The 20,987-nt window shown below is 36.6% G+C and overlaps 1 protein-coding gene across 1 annotated transcript in view; it reads right to left on the reverse strand.

Annotated features, from left to right (window-relative positions):
* Window positions 1–10,061: 10,061 nt before the first annotated feature.
* The window catches only part of GRID2 (glutamate ionotropic receptor delta type subunit 2), a 723,504-nt gene continuing 712,578 nt past the window's right edge, over window positions 10,062–20,987 (reverse strand). The window contains exons 13-14 of the mRNA XM_017875509.1: window positions 15,183–15,423; window positions 10,062–12,543 (exon numbers count right to left, since the gene is read on the reverse strand). Coding sequence (XP_017730998.1) covers window positions 12,121–12,543; window positions 15,183–15,423 — 664 coding nt within the window. The 3' untranslated portion in view covers window positions 10,062–12,120. The remainder of the gene's footprint in view (window positions 12,544–15,182; window positions 15,424–20,987) is intronic.

A 20,987-nucleotide genomic window follows, 5' to 3' on the forward strand; every position in this document is an offset into this window, starting at 1 on the left:
TGACTTGGATGAGATTTTTCTCTTTGCCTAAAAAAGTCTTTCTCTAGTCTATACCTGTGAAAATTGTACATTCTCTTTCAAGGCTCAGTTTCAAAACTCTCTTCTCCATGAAGATAGTCTATCACCTGTGAGAAAAGATCTTTCTTTTCTCTGAATTTTCAAAATACTCTGGACTATTTTAAGTACTTACATATGATTTTAAATTGTAGTTATATCTGTATTTCTGTAAAAGGTTACCTAGAAGAGCATCATCTCTCCCTTCTTTCAGTTTCTGTAATACATTGTATCACTTTTATGGAACACATCATACTTTGCCTTACATCACAGTTAGGCATATACAGGATATCTCTTCTATAATAGCTTTGAGAGTCTTGCATGTCTGTATGTGCTGTGATACTATGGTGTAAGTGCGTGTGTGTGTGTGTGTGTGTGTATAAAAAGGACTCTGAAAATATCAAATACAATTGTTGAATGAATCAACAAATTGGTTTTTCTTTTTCATCTTCTGTCTGTCTCCATGGGACTTCCTGATTCAAGCCAAAAGTCTTATTCCCTGGCCCCTACTTGTCAATGATATTTTCTTATTTCCTTTTTGCACTTTGATTTTACAGTCTACATTCACATTCCCAATTGTCAAAATCCTTCCTCCTTGGCTCAAACGCTGCTTCTCTGTGAAGGGTGCCTTAGTGCTTCCTGCCAGAAGGGATCTCAGCGGAGGTGCTTGGTCATTAGTTAGTGGGCCATAGAAATACCACAGAAAAAAATTAAATCATGGAGCAGCATGATCTGAGAAGTAATTTAATAAGATCATCTAGTAAGATGTGTAGGTGGAATGTGAGCTAAAAAAGAGTGAAACTTGGGAGACTTACTGCAAGGCTTCCAGGTAGAGGCTAGCATGTGCTTAAACTTGTCTTGTAGCAGCAGGGCTGGAAAAGGCAGACCAGGTACTAAAGCTTTAGGAGAGTGGACTCAATAAGGGTTGGTTTTTCTAATGTTTTCATTAAAGGGACTCTAAGCAAAAGGGGAGAAGACCAGATAGGTCACTAACACCATCATTAGCATAAATGAAGAATACAAGAGGGGCATGAGCGGGTGTGCTGGTATTTGAGCAGTCTCTTCTGTAGATTCTCATCTGGCAGAGTGTTTCTCTGAATCTGTTTGTTTTCTAAGCTCCTACGATGCTTCATCTGTATTCATCTTTTGTGACTTTTTATTTACCATTTGTAGTTTCTGTATTACAAATACACATTGCTACTGAGGACTAGTTGATTTTTATGGATCCCATAGTGTACAAACCTTTTACATCAGTAAGGGATATAGTAGGACCCTCTGCCTCCATCTTGCCTTGATCCTGGAACAGCCCGTTGAGGTGGAAAGCACATGGGTTTCTGAGTTAGAGAGATGTGAGCTTGAATCCTGGGTTGGTCGCTTACTAATTGTGTGAACTCAACCAGATTACTTAACTTTCCAGAGTCTTACTTTTGTTTTGTTTTAATCTGCTCAATTAGTATCAACAATAGCAAACTTACTGGGTTATTACGAGAATCAAGTGAAACACCTATGTAGTGCCTAGCACTGAGCCTGGCACCTGGTCAGCATGCCTTCCCTCCCTAGAGGACAAACATTGAAGCAGAAATTAGTGACTTGCTTGTTCAGATGAGAAGGGGTTAAACTTCCCTACATATGAAATAATTCTCATTGATGATATATGGCACATATTGTATTAATTGCAGTCCAGAAACATGTGCCTCTGCAAACTACTTTGAAAGTCTTACATTGTGTTGATATTTAGTGCAAAAGGTATACATAATTAGTGTGCGAATCTCTTTTATAAGATAGATTGGGTGTGTGTGTGTGTGTGTGTGTGTGTAATTCATGGTTTATATTTTAAAAGCAAGGCTGTGAGGCAAGAGTACATAGTAAAGAATTATAATTTCAAATACTTGGGAAATCAGGTTTTAACAAAGTTATTTTAAATTTATAAAAATGCATATTACTTATTTCTTGTTTTGTATTTGATATATGATATTTTTTTCTTAGAATTGGGATATCAGCTTTGACCTCTGAAAAGTGAACCATGATTATGGCCTCAGTGTTGAAAGGTGGTTAAAGCCGGCAGACAAGATCCAGGACAAAATCTAAGTCGTCTTTCTGATGGCATCTGCTTGGTGAAAGCTAACCTTTTAAAGTGTTAGTGGAATTGGTGTCGCAGGATTTGTGATGATGAGTATTTCAGACCTACCTCTTAGTCTCTCAGAGTACTCTTAACTGTGTTAGTGGATTCTTTCTGAACTCTCATGTTGAAACAGACTCAGAACTAAAAGCACACAATTACAGGCAAACGAACACAGTTCATTCCATGGTTCTCTCATTTGATTTGTAGTGTCAAGTATATTGGCTTGAACATAGCAGGTATTTTTAATGTTTGGGCTAATTTTATTTTGTTCCTTTTCTAAGACAAGCTTGTGTTTAGAAACATTTATTTTGGACTTCTATTCAGGTATGTCTGTCTGCTGCCTGGTTCTAGTGAGTCTAAATCACTAGAAGCCAAGGTCCTTAAGGACCTTGGAGACACTGGGCCTATTTCAAGATAGCGATTTGAGTCACTGTGACCACATTGAAGGGCAGTTTGGTCAATTCTGAGTATTCACCATGTGGGAAACATGATACATTTTGTGTAGGAGAAAGGGATGAGGCCTCTTCTGTACTATTTTGAAGAACCAATAGAGAACTACTTTTAATACAATCCAAAGTCAATGGAAGGAAGAGTAATCTAACAATTAGACAATTAAGTTTGAATGCTATGACAGACCTCAGAAAACATTTGACTTGAGATTTTATTCATTTGTCAGTAATGTATTATGCAGAGGGTGAACAAAATCTTAACTGGAAGTCGAATGCAGTCAGACCTCTGGATCTGTGTGTTTCACATCTATGGATTCAACCAATCTCAGATTGAAAATATTCCGAAAAACACTCTGTACGAAACATGTACAGACATTTTTCTTGTCATTATTCCCTAAACTGTACAGTATGACAACTGTTTACATGGCATTTACATTGTATTGGATATTAGAGATAATCTAGAGGTGACTTAAATTATGCAGAATAATTTGCATATGTTATATGCATATATGATAGGCAAATACTACACTATTTTATATAAGGGTCCGGGCATCCTTGGATTTTGGTATCTGAGGGAGTCCTGGAGTCAACCCCCACTGACACTGAGGGACCAACTGCAAATGAAGAAATCAAAGCAGAGCCCCAGTGGGCCTCAACTCAGCCCAGTGGCATCCCCATACATCTTGAGTAAAACCCTTGGGAATCTGGGGAGCACAGTTGAAAAATTATGGACTCTAGATGATCCCTCAGTTCCCCATCACTAGTTAAAAATTCATCATTCATGCTCCCAGTGAAGGAAAACAAATAAACGATTTTCGATTCTATCCTTTCTTCTCCCAAGCCCTCTAATTCAAGGAAAAAGTAAAATTAACAAACTAGATATTCTTCTGACTTTGCCACTTTTTGGTAAAATTATTTCCATCTTTCTGGCATCTGAATTTGAGAAATCAATCATCTTTGACTTGCTTTTCTCTTTTACACTCTATATTCAGTTAACCTTCAAGTTCTCGATTCTTCTTTCAACACCTATCTACTCTCTGTACCTTCTTTCTTTTCTAGACTACTTCAGAAGTTCAGCACATACCGAAATTATTGTCCAGCTCTTTTAATTGGCCTCTTTTTCTTCATCATTTCATTTGATGAATCGCTACCAGTTTACTTATTCTAAACTGCTCCTCTAAGAGCCTGTTTCTCCCTTGGTTAAAAACCTTCAGTTGTTCCCCACTGCCACTGATGGAGATTTTCACATATTCCATGGTTGTGAGCCTCTGTGAGCGTCAGCCCAGCTTCAGTACCTCTCTGATGGTTCAAGGACCAGCAACTGGCACTTCCATGCCACTTTCCTATTTCACTCTACTTAAAATGGTAGCAAATATTTAGGATCAAAGCAGGGTGGGAAAGTGTTGGCAGTTATGATTCCAAGACTGATTTATATCTGACTTTGTGATCAGCCTGCTGAAACTAGTAAATGTCATTCTACTTTGTTCGAAACACTCCAGTGGTTTCCCAACCCAGGCAGAATAAAAGCCCAAATCTTCAGTGTCCTACAAAGCCTTGTAATGTGAGTCTTTTGTTATTTCTTCTCTCCCTTCTCCCATCACTCATTCTAATCCAGCTGAATTGATTGTCTTGCTATTCTTTAGACATGCCCAGGACATTCTCAACTCAGAGCCTTTATACTGGCTGTTCCCAAAGACTGGAATGTCCTTTCCCCAGACAGCAACATGACTAACTCCATTTACTCCCTCACTCCATTTAAAGCTTCATTCAAATGTCAGCTAATCAGTCAGACCTCCTTTGACCACCTTACTTAAAATAGAAGATCCCCACTTCTGCTCTGGCCTTCCTGCTCCTTGCTCTTCTTTTGCTTTGTTTTCCTCTACATTACTTACACCTTCCAATAGACTAATCCTTCACTTACTTTCTGGCTTATTGTCTGTCTCCCTCAGTTAACTGTAAACTCCATGAGGGCATGAATTTCTGTCTTGCTTACTGGTGTATCCCCAAAACACAGAATAGTGTCTTGTACACAGCAGGACCTGGGTAAACATATGTTGAATACATGAATAAACAGGATGTAGCGTTCTCTCTTGAGCTCAGCCTTCACGCATCCTGCAATCTCACCCACACTTTGCTTTTTGCTGCTCTCTGACACAAAGCCCATATTCCAGAGATTGTGTTCTATTGTGCCTCTGAACATTCTTCCCAATGCTTGTCCTATGGTTGCACTGTAACCTCCAGCACAAAAGCATCCTTCTGACCTTTCCACATTCTTGGTGATTAGGCTAATTTTCCACTTGTTCCATGAAACCATTCCAAACCTTGCAGCCTACATTATTCTTTTCCTCTTTTCATAGAATATTTTTTCTATACCACTAATTTGACAAATAAACTCTTCAGCATGGTGTAATTTATATTCATGTATTCTGATGTTATTTATACGATGAGTTTTTACTTCACTTTTCCAATGTTTATATTTTGTTTCTCCAACTTTGGAAGCTCTCTCAGGAGAAGCTGGGTGGCAGAGCTGCTCACAGGCAGAATTTCAGCCCAGTCACCCCCTCCTCCCGGCCACCATGAGGAAATGAGAGGATCAAAGCTTCAGTACACTGGAAGCATAGCTGGCCCAGGCACTTGGCTTGGTACAACAGTTAGGAGAACTCTGCCCTAGGGTACCGCGCTAATAGTAGGTGCTCAGAAAGTATTTGTTGGTGGACTGATTGATCTTATGTGATTGTATTTTTCCCAACATTCTCCCTGAAGCCTTGCTAAAGTTTCTGTATCGGTACTAAACTCATTAAAAAGAAAAGAGAAAGAGACACAAGCTGGTGATTATGAAGTTATGAAGTAGGAATCTAAAACTTCATTTAATGATGAGAGAGACCTAATTAAAAATATTTATGATTGGTGATTGAGCCATTGGACACATCAAAAACTTTGGAGGCTGTAAATGTGAGAGGGGTTTTCATACATATGGTACTCAGTTTATGGTCATTTTTACTATCTTTCCATGGAGAAATCTGAGTGAGTGAGAAATAAATTTAAAAATGTTTAGTCATGCAGAATTACAATCTGAGAGTTCCAATTACATGTATATATTGCTGCACTGCTTATTTTTAACTCCTAATAAGTTGATTTGGAAAGAAGAATTGTACTCATTAAAAAACATCATGTGTGAATAGAGTTTTGTATTACATACCTCATGTCAACTACGTCAATCAGGTATGTTCAAAGTTTTTTTGAAAAACAGTGTCTAGAGAAGTACTTAGGCATATTAGTTATTCAGTTACTATTTCTAGCACTAAAAAGTCAAATGATATAAGACTGGGCGTGGTGTAATATCAGCACTTTGGGAGACTAAGACAGATCACTTGAGGTCCGGAGTTCAAGACCAGCCTGGCCAACATGGTGAAATCCCATCTCTATTAAAAATACCAAAAATTCGCTGGGCGTGGTGGCACATGCCTATAGTCCTAGCTACTTGGGAGGTTGAGGCACAAGAATTGCCTAAGCCTAGGAGACGAAGGTTCCAGGGAGCCGAGATCGTACCACTGCACTCCAGTCTGGGTGACAGAGCGAGACTCTGTCTCAAAAAAAAAAAAAAAAAAAAAAAAAAAAAAAAAAAAAAAAAAAAAAAAAAAAGCCAAATGAGATAAGTAGAACATATGGAACTTCTATTTTCAACTTAATTTTAGTGTACTTTTATTTCTAGCAATAAATCTTATAGACAACGTTTGTAAACAGATATTAATAGAGGGTTAGCATTTAATTTTAAAGTCAACCTAATTTTGGAAAGGAATATTAACAATCAGATACCTTTTTACATAGTATGAAATAGATGCTGATACCCTTGCCTCCAGGAAATAGCTGTGATCCTGAAAGCTTTAGATAACTTGAATTTTTGTAAATTGAATATTATTTTATTACATATTAGAAGAACTAATTCTTAAAGGCCTCCTACTATGCTCTTTTGTGTAGCGAATATGCAAGTTGTATTTGTTTATTTTTCAAATTCAGGGAGTTATGGGTTATCTTTGCATATATGTATCTATGTGTGTTTAAAAAATAATATTGATGTCCAATTTTAAAATTAAAACAGCCACTTAAGTAGGCTACTTAATTCCTAAACTTTTCAGTAGCAGCAATTTAATAATAAAATATAACAACTTAAAAATTAAAGTTTGCCTTCTACTCATATCTCAAATCTTGTAACTGGCAAAATATTTATTAAAAGCAATGTTTGTCATCCCTTCTCTGGTTCTGACACTATATCGTTCTTTGTTTTTGTGACATATGTTTCTCCTTGTAAAGCAGCTGTTACGAAAGTTTGTTTTTAATTAACGAGAATTAATGTCCTGAAAATTTTGTGAGTTTTCAACCACATCATGAATAGTTCGAGACTATTGAAATGTGTTGCTTATTCCAAGGTAGGAATGTATGGGGTTTCTCCGAAAGAAAACCGGGTCCTCCTTCCTCATGAAGACTAGGCAAGCTACGTCTATACCATGAGGTGGGTAATATGTTCAAATAGCACAACTAGTTTCTCTTCTTCATGCTGAAGAAATTCTAGGAACTATGATACAAAATTAGTCAAAAGATGTCACTGAATCCTAAATTGTAGCAAGTCAAGATAGAGCCCTTCCATAGGAAAAAAATTTCTCAAATTTGAACAATTTTTGTTTTGTCATCAGTATTACATGGAAACAAAGCAAATGGATACTATTGAAAAAATAAGAATTTGAAAAACTCAGGTGAAGAAATGAGAGATAGTTCCTTGATCTGTTTCTATCCCAGTGGTAGGCTGAATCATTATGTGCTTTAACTGTTCCATGCCACTGTGCAGCTCTATACAATGAAGCAAAACCATGAGGTTTCTAGTCTCCTGGAGGTAAGTGTGGGTTGGAGGCTATCATTATGGTGGTCAGCCTGAAGGATACTTTACATTCATTGGGTTTATGGGCCACACTGCATCCTGTGTTTTAGAAGACACGAAAGGTAGCACGGAGTTTTAGTTGCAGTATGAAAAAGAGCCTGAATAAGATTTACTATGTTTTGTCCTGTTGAGGCAAGTTGAAACATTGCAGAGCTTGAACTGTCATAACTCATTAGATTCGCAGGGATAGAAAAGGAGTTATTGTGGTCTACATTATTCTGATGAGGACACCTAAGGGTAGGAGTCAGTCTCTGAATGGTATGCAGGTATCAATAAGGATGAAGGGTTAGATAGTAATTTTCCATGGCTTATAGGAATTTTCACATTTTTGAAAATTTGGCTTCATGATCTGGCATGTTGGTAAAATTTCAAGTCTTCTTTGAGGAGGTGGTCTGAACCAAGAAGACAGTTTCAGTTGGTGCTTGAGAGCTACTAAGATGAATTGCTCTAGTCAGTCACCCAACCAAGAAGACTGGACTGGTTTGGGGTGACTCATTCTGTCACATAGCTTCCGTATCCTGAATGTTGATACGGAGCCAGGAGAGAGATGAGTGTTGGAACACACCCAGACCCATTCCTAAACATTCATTTCTGCCATGCCCAGCTGCTTAGCACAGTGGCTTTCAAAATAATAGGTTCTCTGTTAACACTAGTAGAATTGAATTACATCTATCAAATCTTCTATAAATTCCAGCTTTATTCCCTGACTTTTCAGTGTCAGATAAGTAATTTCTACCTAGGGAAGCTCACATATGCTGCCTCATAAGAGGGTATCTTCTTAAATATTTGTTGACAGGGTGTCTACCAAATTTCATTGAAATGATAATTATGGCCATAGTTGTTAATCATTTATTAATATCTGGTCATGAGGGTTGGCTATAAGATTTGTTTTTTGTAAGAAAAGTACTCTAGAAGGAAGCCAAATTTTAGTGAGTTCATTGTACTTTATCAGTCATCATGACATTTATATTTAAGGATAAAAACCTATGTTTACTGGCACATAATCTCTTCTCTGCATGATTTACTATACTCATAATCCAGAATGTGTTTCACCATTTGAAAATTCTGATTATAAAACAGTAATAACTTGTTATTCAATTGTGTGGTTTACAAGTATCATGCAGGGTAAATGGATCTTCCCATTTTTTATTTAAATTGATGAAGCAAAGTACCATTCGGTAAAGTCTATTTTTAAAATTATTTATTCAGTTGACAGCCAATCCCAAACTAAAAGAGATGAAAAATAACACGATTACGAACATGACAAATTGCCTGTAGTTTAATGGTATGAGGAAGAAGGCAGTCTTATAACTTTAAGTATGTATGATTAAACCAAAACCTGTGCATAAGTTCTGATGTGGTACAGTGATACCAGATATCTTAATGATTCGCCAGTGGGGTAAACTGGACATTTGAGTAGAATAAAAGTACGTGGATGTAAGGTATTTTGTCTTGTAGTGAAATAACCAGGTTGGTCTAAGTGTTGCAAACCAGGACAAACAATGGGCCGAAAAAACAATTGCAGACAGAAACAGGAACTGACCTTAGTTTTGCCACTAGCTATGGCTCTGGGTAAATAACCTGAGGTACTCACTTTCCCATGTGTAAAAGTGGAATCAGATGGAAGGAATGATCTTAGAGATTTGTAGCCTAGGCTTGGTGACAGGAGAAGGTGGAGCCTATATTTACAGTCCATGAGGACCTATGTTGGTGTCATTGAAGGGTGGCAGTTTTAAAAAAGAAGACCCAGTTTACATTTTAGGTCGTCAAACATTTGGGCATATCACAGCATCTTAGTATCTTATGTTCCCTGATTTGTAAAATGAGGTCAATAGTCTAAATCTCTAAAATTCCTCTTAGTTCCAAAATTCAAAGAATTATTTTGGATGGAACTTTAGAACAATAGAGAACTATTTTTTTTTCCTAAATTATGTTTTCAAAATACATTTTCAGATATATATCCCTTAGGTGTGTTAGATGCTGGAATAATTAAATATTGTTCAAATGCAGGGAAATTATTAGAAATAATCTTAGAGCCTAAATTAATTCCCAAATTAATAGATTCAACATGATGAATAGTTCTCTAGCAAAGCAATTTTTAAGAAATAAATCCTAAGTTTAATAATTACCCTCAATTTTCTTTTCTTTCTTATTTTTTTTGATGTAACACACCCTCACCCTGATATTATCATGCTTGCATTGCTCATATGAAACAGGATAAATCTTTCCCAAAAAAGTGCTCACAGAGACATCCACAGAGAAAAACAAATATATTGTTGTTTCAAATAGTTTCAAATAGCAGAAAGGCAGTCTCTCACTGGTTTAGGACATCACTTAGTAATGTTTTAGAGAGCCACTCATTTTGGCATGGTTCTGCTAGTAAAACTTAATGTGATTTATGCTTTAATTAACTCAAGATAAATTTTAGAAAATTTAGTTCAATCTGTGAGAGAGTAAACATTTTCAAATCTTACAGTTAAGACTTCAATAGTATGAGAGCAAGTTTAGAAAACATTTTTATTAGACAAATTATTTAGACAAATTATACACAGAAAGCTCTGTCACTCATAACTGAGGCCTCCAAAAATGTTTTGTGTGTTTGTATAATAGGCGATACATCAAAATAAGCCTATTTTAAATATTGTACATGGTTAACAGTTTGTTGATAGCTAAAATCACTGCCACATCTGGTATGTCCCTATATAGCTTGTTGTAAAGATTTTTTTGTTTTAAAATCAGAGTTGTAAATGAGATCATGAATGTTACAAGGGAAAACAAGTTGTGCATGCACTTAGGTACTTGTTACCCTGGAAACAAAATGGTTTTTGCATGATAAGAAATTTTTCTGCCTTACACAGTAGACAATATTTGAAGATTTAGTACAAAACAGTGACAATACAAGATGCTCCCCAGAACAGAATTAGCATCAAAATATAATATATCCTAAGAATATACCTTTTAATTTCTCCTAAAGCAAATCACATAGGTTGATTCCTATATCAATCCTAGCCACAGAATGAATTAGATTAAAGTAAGTGTATGGCTGCATAAAAACACAGAATAAGTTCTTGTTTCCTACTTACCACATTTTAATTTAAGGATTACAAACAAAGTTCATCCTACATTTCTAACAAGTAAGAATGCTACTTTAAAAGGGTTGTGCACAAAGAGGCACTGTTTTTGCTGTCATCCTTCTATATACTTGGCACTAATGTAAAAAATACATAACTCCTCCAAATAGAACTAAATAAAAAAGGGGGTTGAGTTGAGAGCCCATTATGGTTATTATGTTTTCTTCTTTAGGATAATAAATGACAGTAATTTAAGGCCACATCAATAGTTCTTAAGGGCTCCCACCCCTCCCGAAATATCATAATTGTATTGATTGACCTGCTGCTTTGGAAGAGGATTATTAACCTTCAACGATCTATGTTTCAACTCTCCTAGAGCTCTATGTGCTGTTGTGGATGTGGTTCAGCTAATAGCATTTTTCATTTAGATAATTAATTAAAAGTAAAATTATCAAGGTTAGCTTTATACAGTGCTGAATAACAAATGCAAAACCTATTCAAATGAGTTACATCTAGGAACAAATATTAAATTGCCCTGGATGCTTTAATAACAAAAGTATAAAATATTTTCTGTTGGCAAACAATGCGAGTCAGAATAACATTAAAGCAACCTGCCTTTTCTAACTGAAAAGAACCCCTGCACTATACATAGTTCCTGTATACAATACTTTTGTTTAAACTAAAGCTTTATTAAATGAATTGCAATAGCAATGGCCGCCTTTTTATATATATATACACATTATATAGGTGCATATATATGTATATATATGAAATACTAATTTATTTAACACAATAGAGGCTTCTGCCATATGATAAAGTTTACTGTACATAAGAAAAAACTTTTAATACTGTACAATCACATAAAGGTCATATGCACTGTTGCAGTGCAAGAGTAGTTTTAACTGTAGTCTTGACTGGCATATTAATGGCTTTTTTGTAATCCTACAAAATTGCATTCTCATCTTATGTGGCCTGAATGGTCTTTAAATTGTTTTATAATCACTGCAGGGGTTGCCTTTGGTCCACAGTTAAAGGACACTCAACAGCAGTGGAGCATTGTATGGATGCAGCAGAAGAATGTAAAAAGACTGAAGTTATTGCAATTGTATTTCTAAAAATAGAGAAATGTTACAGAAGAGGCCTTTATGTAAAATTAATCCTGCATATACTTTTAGTATACTCAGTGCACATTTCCTATACTTGATGTACAGTATATGAAAAGCAGACTAATAGGATCCTAGTACACTACCTTCTTGGGGAACAAGTTGAGTAATGAAAAAAAGTGGAGGAAAATGTACAGGAAGGGAGGGGAAAAGAGAGAAAATAATAGAGGAGAGAGGAGAGGGAGAAGGTGGGAGGAAAATACTAGAATTGTTACTAATAATCCTGATCTTTTTTTTAACGTTACATCCATGTTAGTCCCACAATATTACAGTTGCTCCTTGCAAAGGGAGTCCTAAAAATGAAACAGTGAAGAGATTTGTTTGATGCTCATATGGAGGTGCCTCGGTCTGGATCATTACCCAGATTGAGCCCCAGGGTAGGAGTTGGTTGATAAGGAATAGATGACATTGTTTTTATAGGACTCCTGAAAAAGCCCCCATTAGGTGCCCTGTGCCTAAAAGGGCCAGTTCGGTGCTCAGGCACGTTGCCAAAAGTGAAACCAGAAGCAGCTTTAGCTGACAGTGTGCGGCTAAGAGTCTGGATCTGCTCTGGGATAAAGGTTGTTGTGGTAATATGAGTGTTCCTGAAATCACTGATTTGCTCCAGTGCTTGTCGTGTTGGCAAAGTGTCAATGTCCAGAGGGGTCAAATCAATTGACGAGGTGGAAAACTGTTTATGGGGGCTGTCGTCATCTGTGCACAAGCTATTTACACGTCTATGGAGGTGCTCCAGGTCAATTTCCTTGTCATCCTGGAGATGAAGAAAAAGAAAATAAGGTTCTCATCAGTACTAGCTTTGATGGTTAAAAAAAAAAAAAAGTAGTTCAGCAAACATGTAATTAACTGAACTTTGTGGTTTATCCATTTAACAAATATTTATTGAGCACCTAGTATGAGCCAGGCACTGTGCTAGGTTCTGGGGGTTCCAATTCTGAGATAAGGTTATCTACAATAAATATTTTTCTTGCAGTAAAGGTTTTAAAGTGATCATATGCCACATGCAACTACAATGATATGGAAGCAGCTGATGGGTGATTGCCATTCTAGGAAAGACAGGCCCAGGCAAAATTGTACCAATAGAAAATACGGTTTTGGCAACTCTAACCCCACGTCTTCTTTATACATGCTTCCTCCTTTTTCAGGGTGTCTTATTCCAAGTTAAATTTTGGTTCCTTTCAACCACTTACTCCTAACCTTAAGTTTCCATTCTTGAAAGAAAATGATATAGTAAACTATTTCATACTAAAGTGTTAGTGACTGTTAAAGTGTTATTTCTTGTAAGCCAAGCATATGTGAGATTGTTGAGAGAGAGCAATACTCAACACAAAATAATTTCTAATTGAGGGATTTTATGCACTCAAGGTATCTAGCACCTGAATCAGTCAATATTGTGAAGTCAGTGAGATATTTAGGGACCCCTTCAAGTCAGGGCATGGGAGTGATAGCTTTAGTTTAGGGCCAGCTTTATGCTAACTGACCTCAAAACCAAAGACGCGTTAAGCTATGCTAATGGCGTCTTGGTAAGAAGGCAGTTAATAAACAAAAATATAAGTAAAATCTCAGATTTTTGGAATTGAAACCAATTTATAAGTTCCTTATAATTTTCACTAAAAGTGAGTATTAAAGATTTGAGAAATAAAATTTCTCAATATTTGAGAAATAAAACTGGAAGGAAATAAAATTATCCTTGTTATTAGTCTTATTTATAGCCAAACTCAATAAGTTAAATTTATGAGAATTTAAAATATTTATTAATCAAAAGAGGAGAAAATTTTTTTTATAGGATCTGGATTAGCTGTCACAAGTTAGAATGGAGTATGTATTTTTTCCATTGTGCTATTATAGTGTTCCTCAGTGAAAAATATTTTGATGTGCATCACTGTTTTTCCTTCTCCCTTCTCATTTCAAAATTCAATAAAAAATATCCATTTATGCAATATTATCACTGAGACTTTAGAGGATTGAGACATATAATTTTATGGTTCCCACAGCAACTGTAATGTAGTCATCCATCAACAGATATAATAATGCAAAATTTTAATGTCATGTATAGTAATTCAAAATATAAGGAGCTTGGGGAGTCCTTACTTTCCAGATTTTTAAAAATATGAAGTCTCAGCTATAATGTTGCATTAATGTGGTCTTTTGCATTGAATCAATGTCAACAGAGATACCAGAAGCTTATTCCACAAAGAAACTGCTACAATAAGACTTGATTAATTTATAATTCATTCTTCACATATTTAGAATGTATGCTCATTCACACAGGTAGGAAGCTAAAATTCATCTTTGCTAAAGCCAAGCTTTTCCTTATAAATGATGCTGATCAATTTTGCATATAAGGTGATAAGAAGGAATCCTTACACTACTTTTGAAATCACCCTGTTTGAAAAAAATACATTAACATGCAACAATTCATATGCAAATGAGAAGTCGTATTTATTGTGCATTAAAGCAGATCCTTTCAGGATTCGCCTCAGGCATCAGTTAGTCAGCCAAGTTCTAGCTATAGAAAGTTTAAAACTTTCTTTGAAGCTATCCATCAAATCAAATCGTTTAGCAAATTCAGATCGGTTTTTGTTTCAATTTGTGAAGCTTTAGTGAATATGACCTCATTAGTTAAAACATTTTCACCCCATTGGTCCAATGGAAATAAGATAAATGAATCAAGATTTAACTTCAGATTTTCTTTAATTTATAAGTCTTATATTTCATGATGAAAACAACACTCAGGCCACTACAAGAGAGATATGTGTAATTCTGTAATTATTCTTTCAGATATTGAGATAAAATTTAATATGGCCCTGACATTAAGCTGACTCCAGAGTAAAGGAGAAAAATTGAAATTTGGATGTTTCCATGATGTGGATTTTGGATTTGATAAGCTTGGGGCCATCGAAGAGCTTCTGTTGATCTACATGAGTAGAGAAGGAGGCAGTCTAGTGGTGAAGAGAAAATTCTTATCATTTTTATTATAGTATTGTATTTTTGGGGGGCTAGTCTTAGAGACACGAGGAATTTACTTACAAGTTAAACAACTAAGTGAAATAAAATGGTAAGTATCTCTGTGAACTTGTCAAAGGAATCATGGCCTTTAAAAATTATTGAATTAAAATCTATTCTGAGATTTGAGAGAATTTCAAAGCCTATTATGGTATATGAAATTCTAAGTCTTTCAAATACTATAGTCTCCTCTTTACTGATCTAGGGATAGCCTAAAATGGAAATTGATATTGATCTTACCAATTTTATGTATTTCCCAACTTTGTTTTAATCTTCAAAGAAGAAACAAGGACCACCCCCGACCCATTATCTTCCCTGGGTTCGTCCTCCCTGGAAATACAGCCTGCTTGTTGATTTAATTTAGAGCCAAAGCTCTCAATCAAGTACCTCTTTTGATGGAACCCGGGAGCCTTTCCTCTTGTTCCACCACGTCTCCAGCATGGCTATGAAGCAGGAGAGGACAATTCCAGCAGCCAGGATATAAAAGACCCCTGCAAAGCTCTTTATGTCCAGGGCACCTCCTTTCTGCTTTGTGTCCACTGAGGAGTACAGGTCACACTGGCCATTCTTAGGCCACCATTTGTGCTTCAGGATGTCCATGTCACCATTCTGCTGAAGCTCCAGGATCCTTGGGATAAAGAACATAAGCGTGTGTTATTACAGACATAGTTATTGCCCTTGTTCACAACACATCCATTTATAACCCCACCTCTGTAGGATGGTGGCTGTCAACGGGAAATGAATATATAGATCTGTTTGTAGATGGAATGCCAGGAAATGGAAAGTCATCATTGCATTGATTCTACAGACAGCATTGCACCACAATGCTTTCCTCTCTCTCTTCACCCATCCCGCCCTCCCAGCTTCCTCTCTGCTTTTCTTCTTATTCTTCTTCTTCTGGTTCCATCCTATAATTCTAAATATTTTCCTCCTGGTTTGCTGCAGTGTGTTTTTACAATCACATTTCAGAGGCACTGTTTTTATATGCTTTCAAGTTGCTGCAGTTCTGTGTTCCTTTCCTGCATCCAGAATGATACTCTGGATCTTAATGCTTTTATGAAGAACGTTTTGCTGCTTAGAGCAAGATGCTGGCATAATGTCACCCAGCATATGCTACACACAAAGAAATTCAATTAAGAAGACCTATTATTTAACACAGTGTGAGAGAAAGCCTTGGGACAAGTTTCAAGTTGATAAAATCCATCTTTTTTGGTTTTTCGCACAACTCATCTAGTTTCCCTTTTAATGCCAAAGGGGAAGTAATCTTACCTTGGAAAACAAGAAGAAAAGCTGACCAGAGGCTTTCAGAAGTAGTTAAATTCAAATAGGAAAACCCTCTTCTTTTCTTCTACTTCTTCTTTTTCCCCTCCCCAGAGTCTGAGGATAGCTGCAGACTGCAGCTTTTTAAAGCATGTTTTTTCATACAGGAATTATTCTCAATTTCCAGTGCTTCTTAGGCTCCACCTGAGGCCAGCCTAGCTGTGGCCCTCCTCCCGCTATGCCCTTTTTCACAGGGCAAGGAAGACCAGGCCAAGGCTGTGTGCCTGCACAGAGTATGCATTGTTCTCTGGGTTCCCTGGAATTCCCTGGCCAAACAGCTTAGTGCTTCCAGGGCCTGCTAAGCCTATTCCCAGGGTTGTCCTCCTGGCAGAAGATCTTACATCCATGGGTGCACCATAGTTCTATAGGGTAGAGTTTGTAGAGAGTGTGGACAGAGCTCAGATGAGTGAGCTCAGGTGCATACAGCCTTGGGTAGGAGACACTTCAGTGTGCAAGATGGAGCTGCAGGTGGAAAGAGAGAGTCCCAGAGCCCTGTGCTCCTGGGTCGGTGCAGACCTCCTGGCTAGTCACATACAAACCTAAACCTGGCCTCCTAGGGGTTATGAAGGTATATTTGTCCAGATAAAAACATAGAATATATTATATCTGACAGGTTTCAGTTTAATGTGTAATTTTTACATAACTAGACTTAGGGTATGTGAACCTATATTTGTACTCTGGCCCAAGGTCTTGGATTATTTTGGGTGAGACTGATTAAAACTTAAGAGAGAAGAATGGAGTTTCCATGACCTTTTTACCTGTTTCATGTCATCCATGTGGCTAGAAGAACAAGCAACATGATAAAGGAAAGAAGATTCTGGGCGTTGGAAGTGGGGTCAGTGTTTAACCTGAGTTAAACAAGAGTGAGACCAGCCCTCAAGGCTCTGGTGGAGGGTTGGGCTCACGTCCCTGTCATCTCTCCCAGACGTTCCCACAGCCTCAGCTCTGGTGCCCCGTGCCAGCACTCCAGGACTGAGACTGTACTGAAACCTCCCCCACAACCTGGACCTTTTCTCCTTGCTTCCTATGAAATGTATCTGTCTAGAGTGTTGCTCTAGAAGAGCAACGAATTTGATTAACTGAATTTACTAAAATGATTATAAATATTAATGGGTTATATGTCACCCTTATTTCAGCTTCCATTCCAGAAAAAGCCATTTGCATTTCCAGAATTTCCAAAAGTGCATTTCACAGCAAACCAGTACCTAGAAAGCTTCTGTAAAAAAAAAAAAAAAAAAAAAAAGGGCCTTGTGGTTATTAATTCCAGGAAACACACTCTTGGAAATTTACAAAGATGTCAGCCTATTAAAGACGCTCAGAAGACCAGCAGAAAAGAAAACTTCATGATTTTGTTTAATTCAGCATTTCCCAAACTTATGACCTTCATTCCCCTTCCCTCATTTTGCTCTCCAAGTAACAGGTTTAAGAAATATACATGGGAAATAATCTCTTGATCCAAAGAAGCAACTACCTGTCGAAATTTCCAGCACTGTGTTAGGCAATACACAAAGAGGTAATCATGGATCAAAATTACTTTCTTGGCCTATTTAAATGAATATCATTTAAATGATGTTGGCATTGCTAATCGATAGGTATAAAGCTTCAGTTATGCAAGAGGGAAAAGTTCTAGATAACTACTGTACAACATTGCACCTATAGTTAACAATACTGTATTGTACATTAAAATTTTTCTTAATAGAATAGCACCCATGTTAAGCATTCTTACCGTAATAATAAAAAATAATGGCACATTCTTTAAAGGCCCTAGGTAGTCAGAGCACCATTGAATACCTTGGAGGAAAAATTTAATCATTTTTGAACAAATAATTCTTCTTAAATTTGAGTTTATAAGTACTTGTAGATATAAAAGGCAACCACAGCAACATTTGCTTAATGATAATACAGCTGGGCACAAAATGAGATCCTATTTCCCTGCTCTCCTATTTGCATCACACAGTATTGGTCAATAGTTGTGTGATATGGTTTGGCTCTCTGTCCCCATACACATCTCACCTTGTAATAATCTCCATGTGTCAAGTGCAGGACCGGGTGGAGATAATTCAATCATGGGGGTGGTTTCCCTCATGCTGTTCTTGTGATAGTGAGTGAGTCTCATGAGATCTGATGGTTTTATAAGGGGCTTTCCCTTTGCTCGGCATTCATTCTCTTTCCTGCCGCCTAGTGAGGAGGTGCCTTTCACCATTACTGTTAAGTTTCCTGAGGCCTCCCCAGCCATGGGGAACTGTGAGTCAATTAAACTTCTTTCTTTATAAATTACCCAGTCTTGGGTATTTCTTTCAGTAAGAGAATGAACTAATACACTGTGAAAGTGTAAGAATTTTCCTTCATAGCACTTATCATTATTTATAATTACTTGATTAGTTTGTTCCATTTTCTAGAGTGTGTACTCATCATCCTCCATATTGCCTACTACAGAGCAGGTGCATATTTATTGATGGGATGTACTTAACACAGTTTTAGGTACATGAATCCTAAACTCTGATCTCAGATCCTATTCTTTTTTCTTACGATTGATACTGTTTTCTAATTTATTCCATTCCTGTTTTATTCATCTATCCATTTAATAAACAGTTGAGAATGACTTCATTCCAAACATTTCCTCGGGTATAAAATTTATTCTAAACCACGACTGCACATTCCATCAGAGTGGCTTGAGTGACACTGTGAAGCCATTTTTTTTAATGCCCTCAGTTCATGTTCATTCATTCCTTCATTCAGGAACTGATTTACTGCCTGCACTTTCTTCTCAGTGGTATTTGGGGCTCTTGCATTTCACGTATTTACTTTTGTCTCCTAATTCTTTCTAAACCTGGAAAATATTTTTACTTTAGAAATAATTATTGAAGTATATATATATATATATGCATCATATATATGCCTCATATATATTATATATATATTATACCTCACCTATTTCAATTCTAATAGGAATTAAAAGCCTTAAACCAAAAAAAAAAAAAAAAAGCATTTAATTGCAGAATTTTTAGGTTCAGCCAGCTGAGCGATAGGAGATCACCAAGGGGAAAGAAGGAAGCACCCTCTCTAGGTGCTTCAAGCACCACTATGCCACAAAAGTCTCTTTGTATGGTTTATTTTATGCTCACAGCAGCACAAGTGGCTGGGGCATTGCAGGGAGATTTCTTCTTTGGGGATGTACAGAGCAATTGGACCGTATGACCCCTCAGTCACCCCGACAACAGATTCCAGGAATACAGGCTGGCATGGGCTACAAGTGTTGGAAGGGAATGAAAGTGTTCTCTAAGTCCAGAGTTCTGTCATAACATTTTGCTACAAAATGTAGTGCTCCTGGAAATTCCATCAGAACGGTCTCACCATGGCCTCCTTTTTATGATTTAACAAAAACCCAATTTAAAGATTAGGTAAAGGAAGTGTGGTAAAATATAATGCACTGCCTGGAAGATGAACAGGATGAATTCTTATAATAAACAAAGAGATATGTTCTCTTCAATCTTCCCAAAGCACTGGCCCTTTTAAATTGAACTTGAAAAGTCACCTAAAGGAGAATTGTATCTTGTAATTATAAGCAACAATAATGTGTGTGTGTGTGCGCATGCATATGTATGACAATGCAAAAATCCAGTTACAAAATTCTTAATAAATACAAGAAAAACTTTTGAGTTTATGGAATAACAATGTTTGTTTGGTGTGCAATTTCCACAAGATGGCAGTCTTTGCTTATAGAGAGCAGAGAGTTACTGTGGTTATAGTTAATCTATGGGATTGAAGTGCTGAAGTATAGACTTCTTGGGGCTGTAAATATGTAAACCATTAGAAATAAGTTTAGCTATTAGGTTGTGATGAACTAATGGCTAAAATCTCTTTTTGGAGTATAGTCAGAAAAATTCCTCCTATTGATGATACATAACAACACTTACATTGGAGGGTTAGTGTGGTGTGAATTAATGAGACCACACATGACAGTCTCAATGATCAAGATGCATGAAAAGCTCATTGCTTGGCACGTGGAAGGCGACTCCAACTCTAAAGCTAGACTTATTATTGTCACACGTATGACCATTGTTCTTTCTGGCACATATTTCTTAATGGAGAATTATATGCCCATATGATCAATGAATGATTCACTGACAAGGACATCTCATTTCCTTTTTTTCATCCAAAATATTAAAACATTTGTGATCTCATTGAACAGAAATTTTAGAAGTCCAAAAAACTTACTTGCAATTTGAAAATGGCTGATAGATCAATCTTGCACCCACTGAATTCTTTATTGGTATAAATGAGCAAATTTCAGGGGAAGGGAGTAGGGGAATCAAAAGATCCTTCTTTCACATTAAAATTAAAGAAATCCAACAGGTTTAGGCATTCATCTTGAAGAGCCTTTTACTTACTTTGAAGATAATAGCCTCATTTGTGTTTGAGACTCACACTAATTTTTGATTCCTTACCATTTTTAATCACTATTCTAGGAAATGATTTTCAAATTAATTTATTTGTTACAAAACAGGTTGCTGAAAGTTGGATGCAAATTTCTAATCCCACATAGGTCACTCTAATTTTGTCCTTAAATACCATAGCTGCCAGTAAGTTCCTCTCAAACTTTTCTGGAATCATGGCCCATATGTGAATTCCTACCGAACCCAATTAAAAAAGTTACTGGTTATTGGTTATCTAAGAAAATGACACCTGCCTTTTAGTTATTTCTACTAGGAAATTAGAATGGAAAAGGTTGCAGACATTATTTCTTCCCTGTTTCTCCTCCCCATTTTATAGATGAAGACACTAAGTAATCTAGCATAATGATTCCCTAGATTTTTCACATTGAACACACAATGTCACTGCTGTAGAGTTTAAATGACTTTTTAAGTTGCT

Source organism: Rhinopithecus bieti, unplaced genomic scaffold, assembly GCF_001698545.2.
Source record: "Rhinopithecus bieti isolate Rb0 unplaced genomic scaffold, ASM169854v2 scaffold_6708, whole genome shotgun sequence".
NCBI lineage: Eukaryota > Metazoa > Chordata > Mammalia > Primates > Cercopithecidae > Rhinopithecus > Rhinopithecus bieti.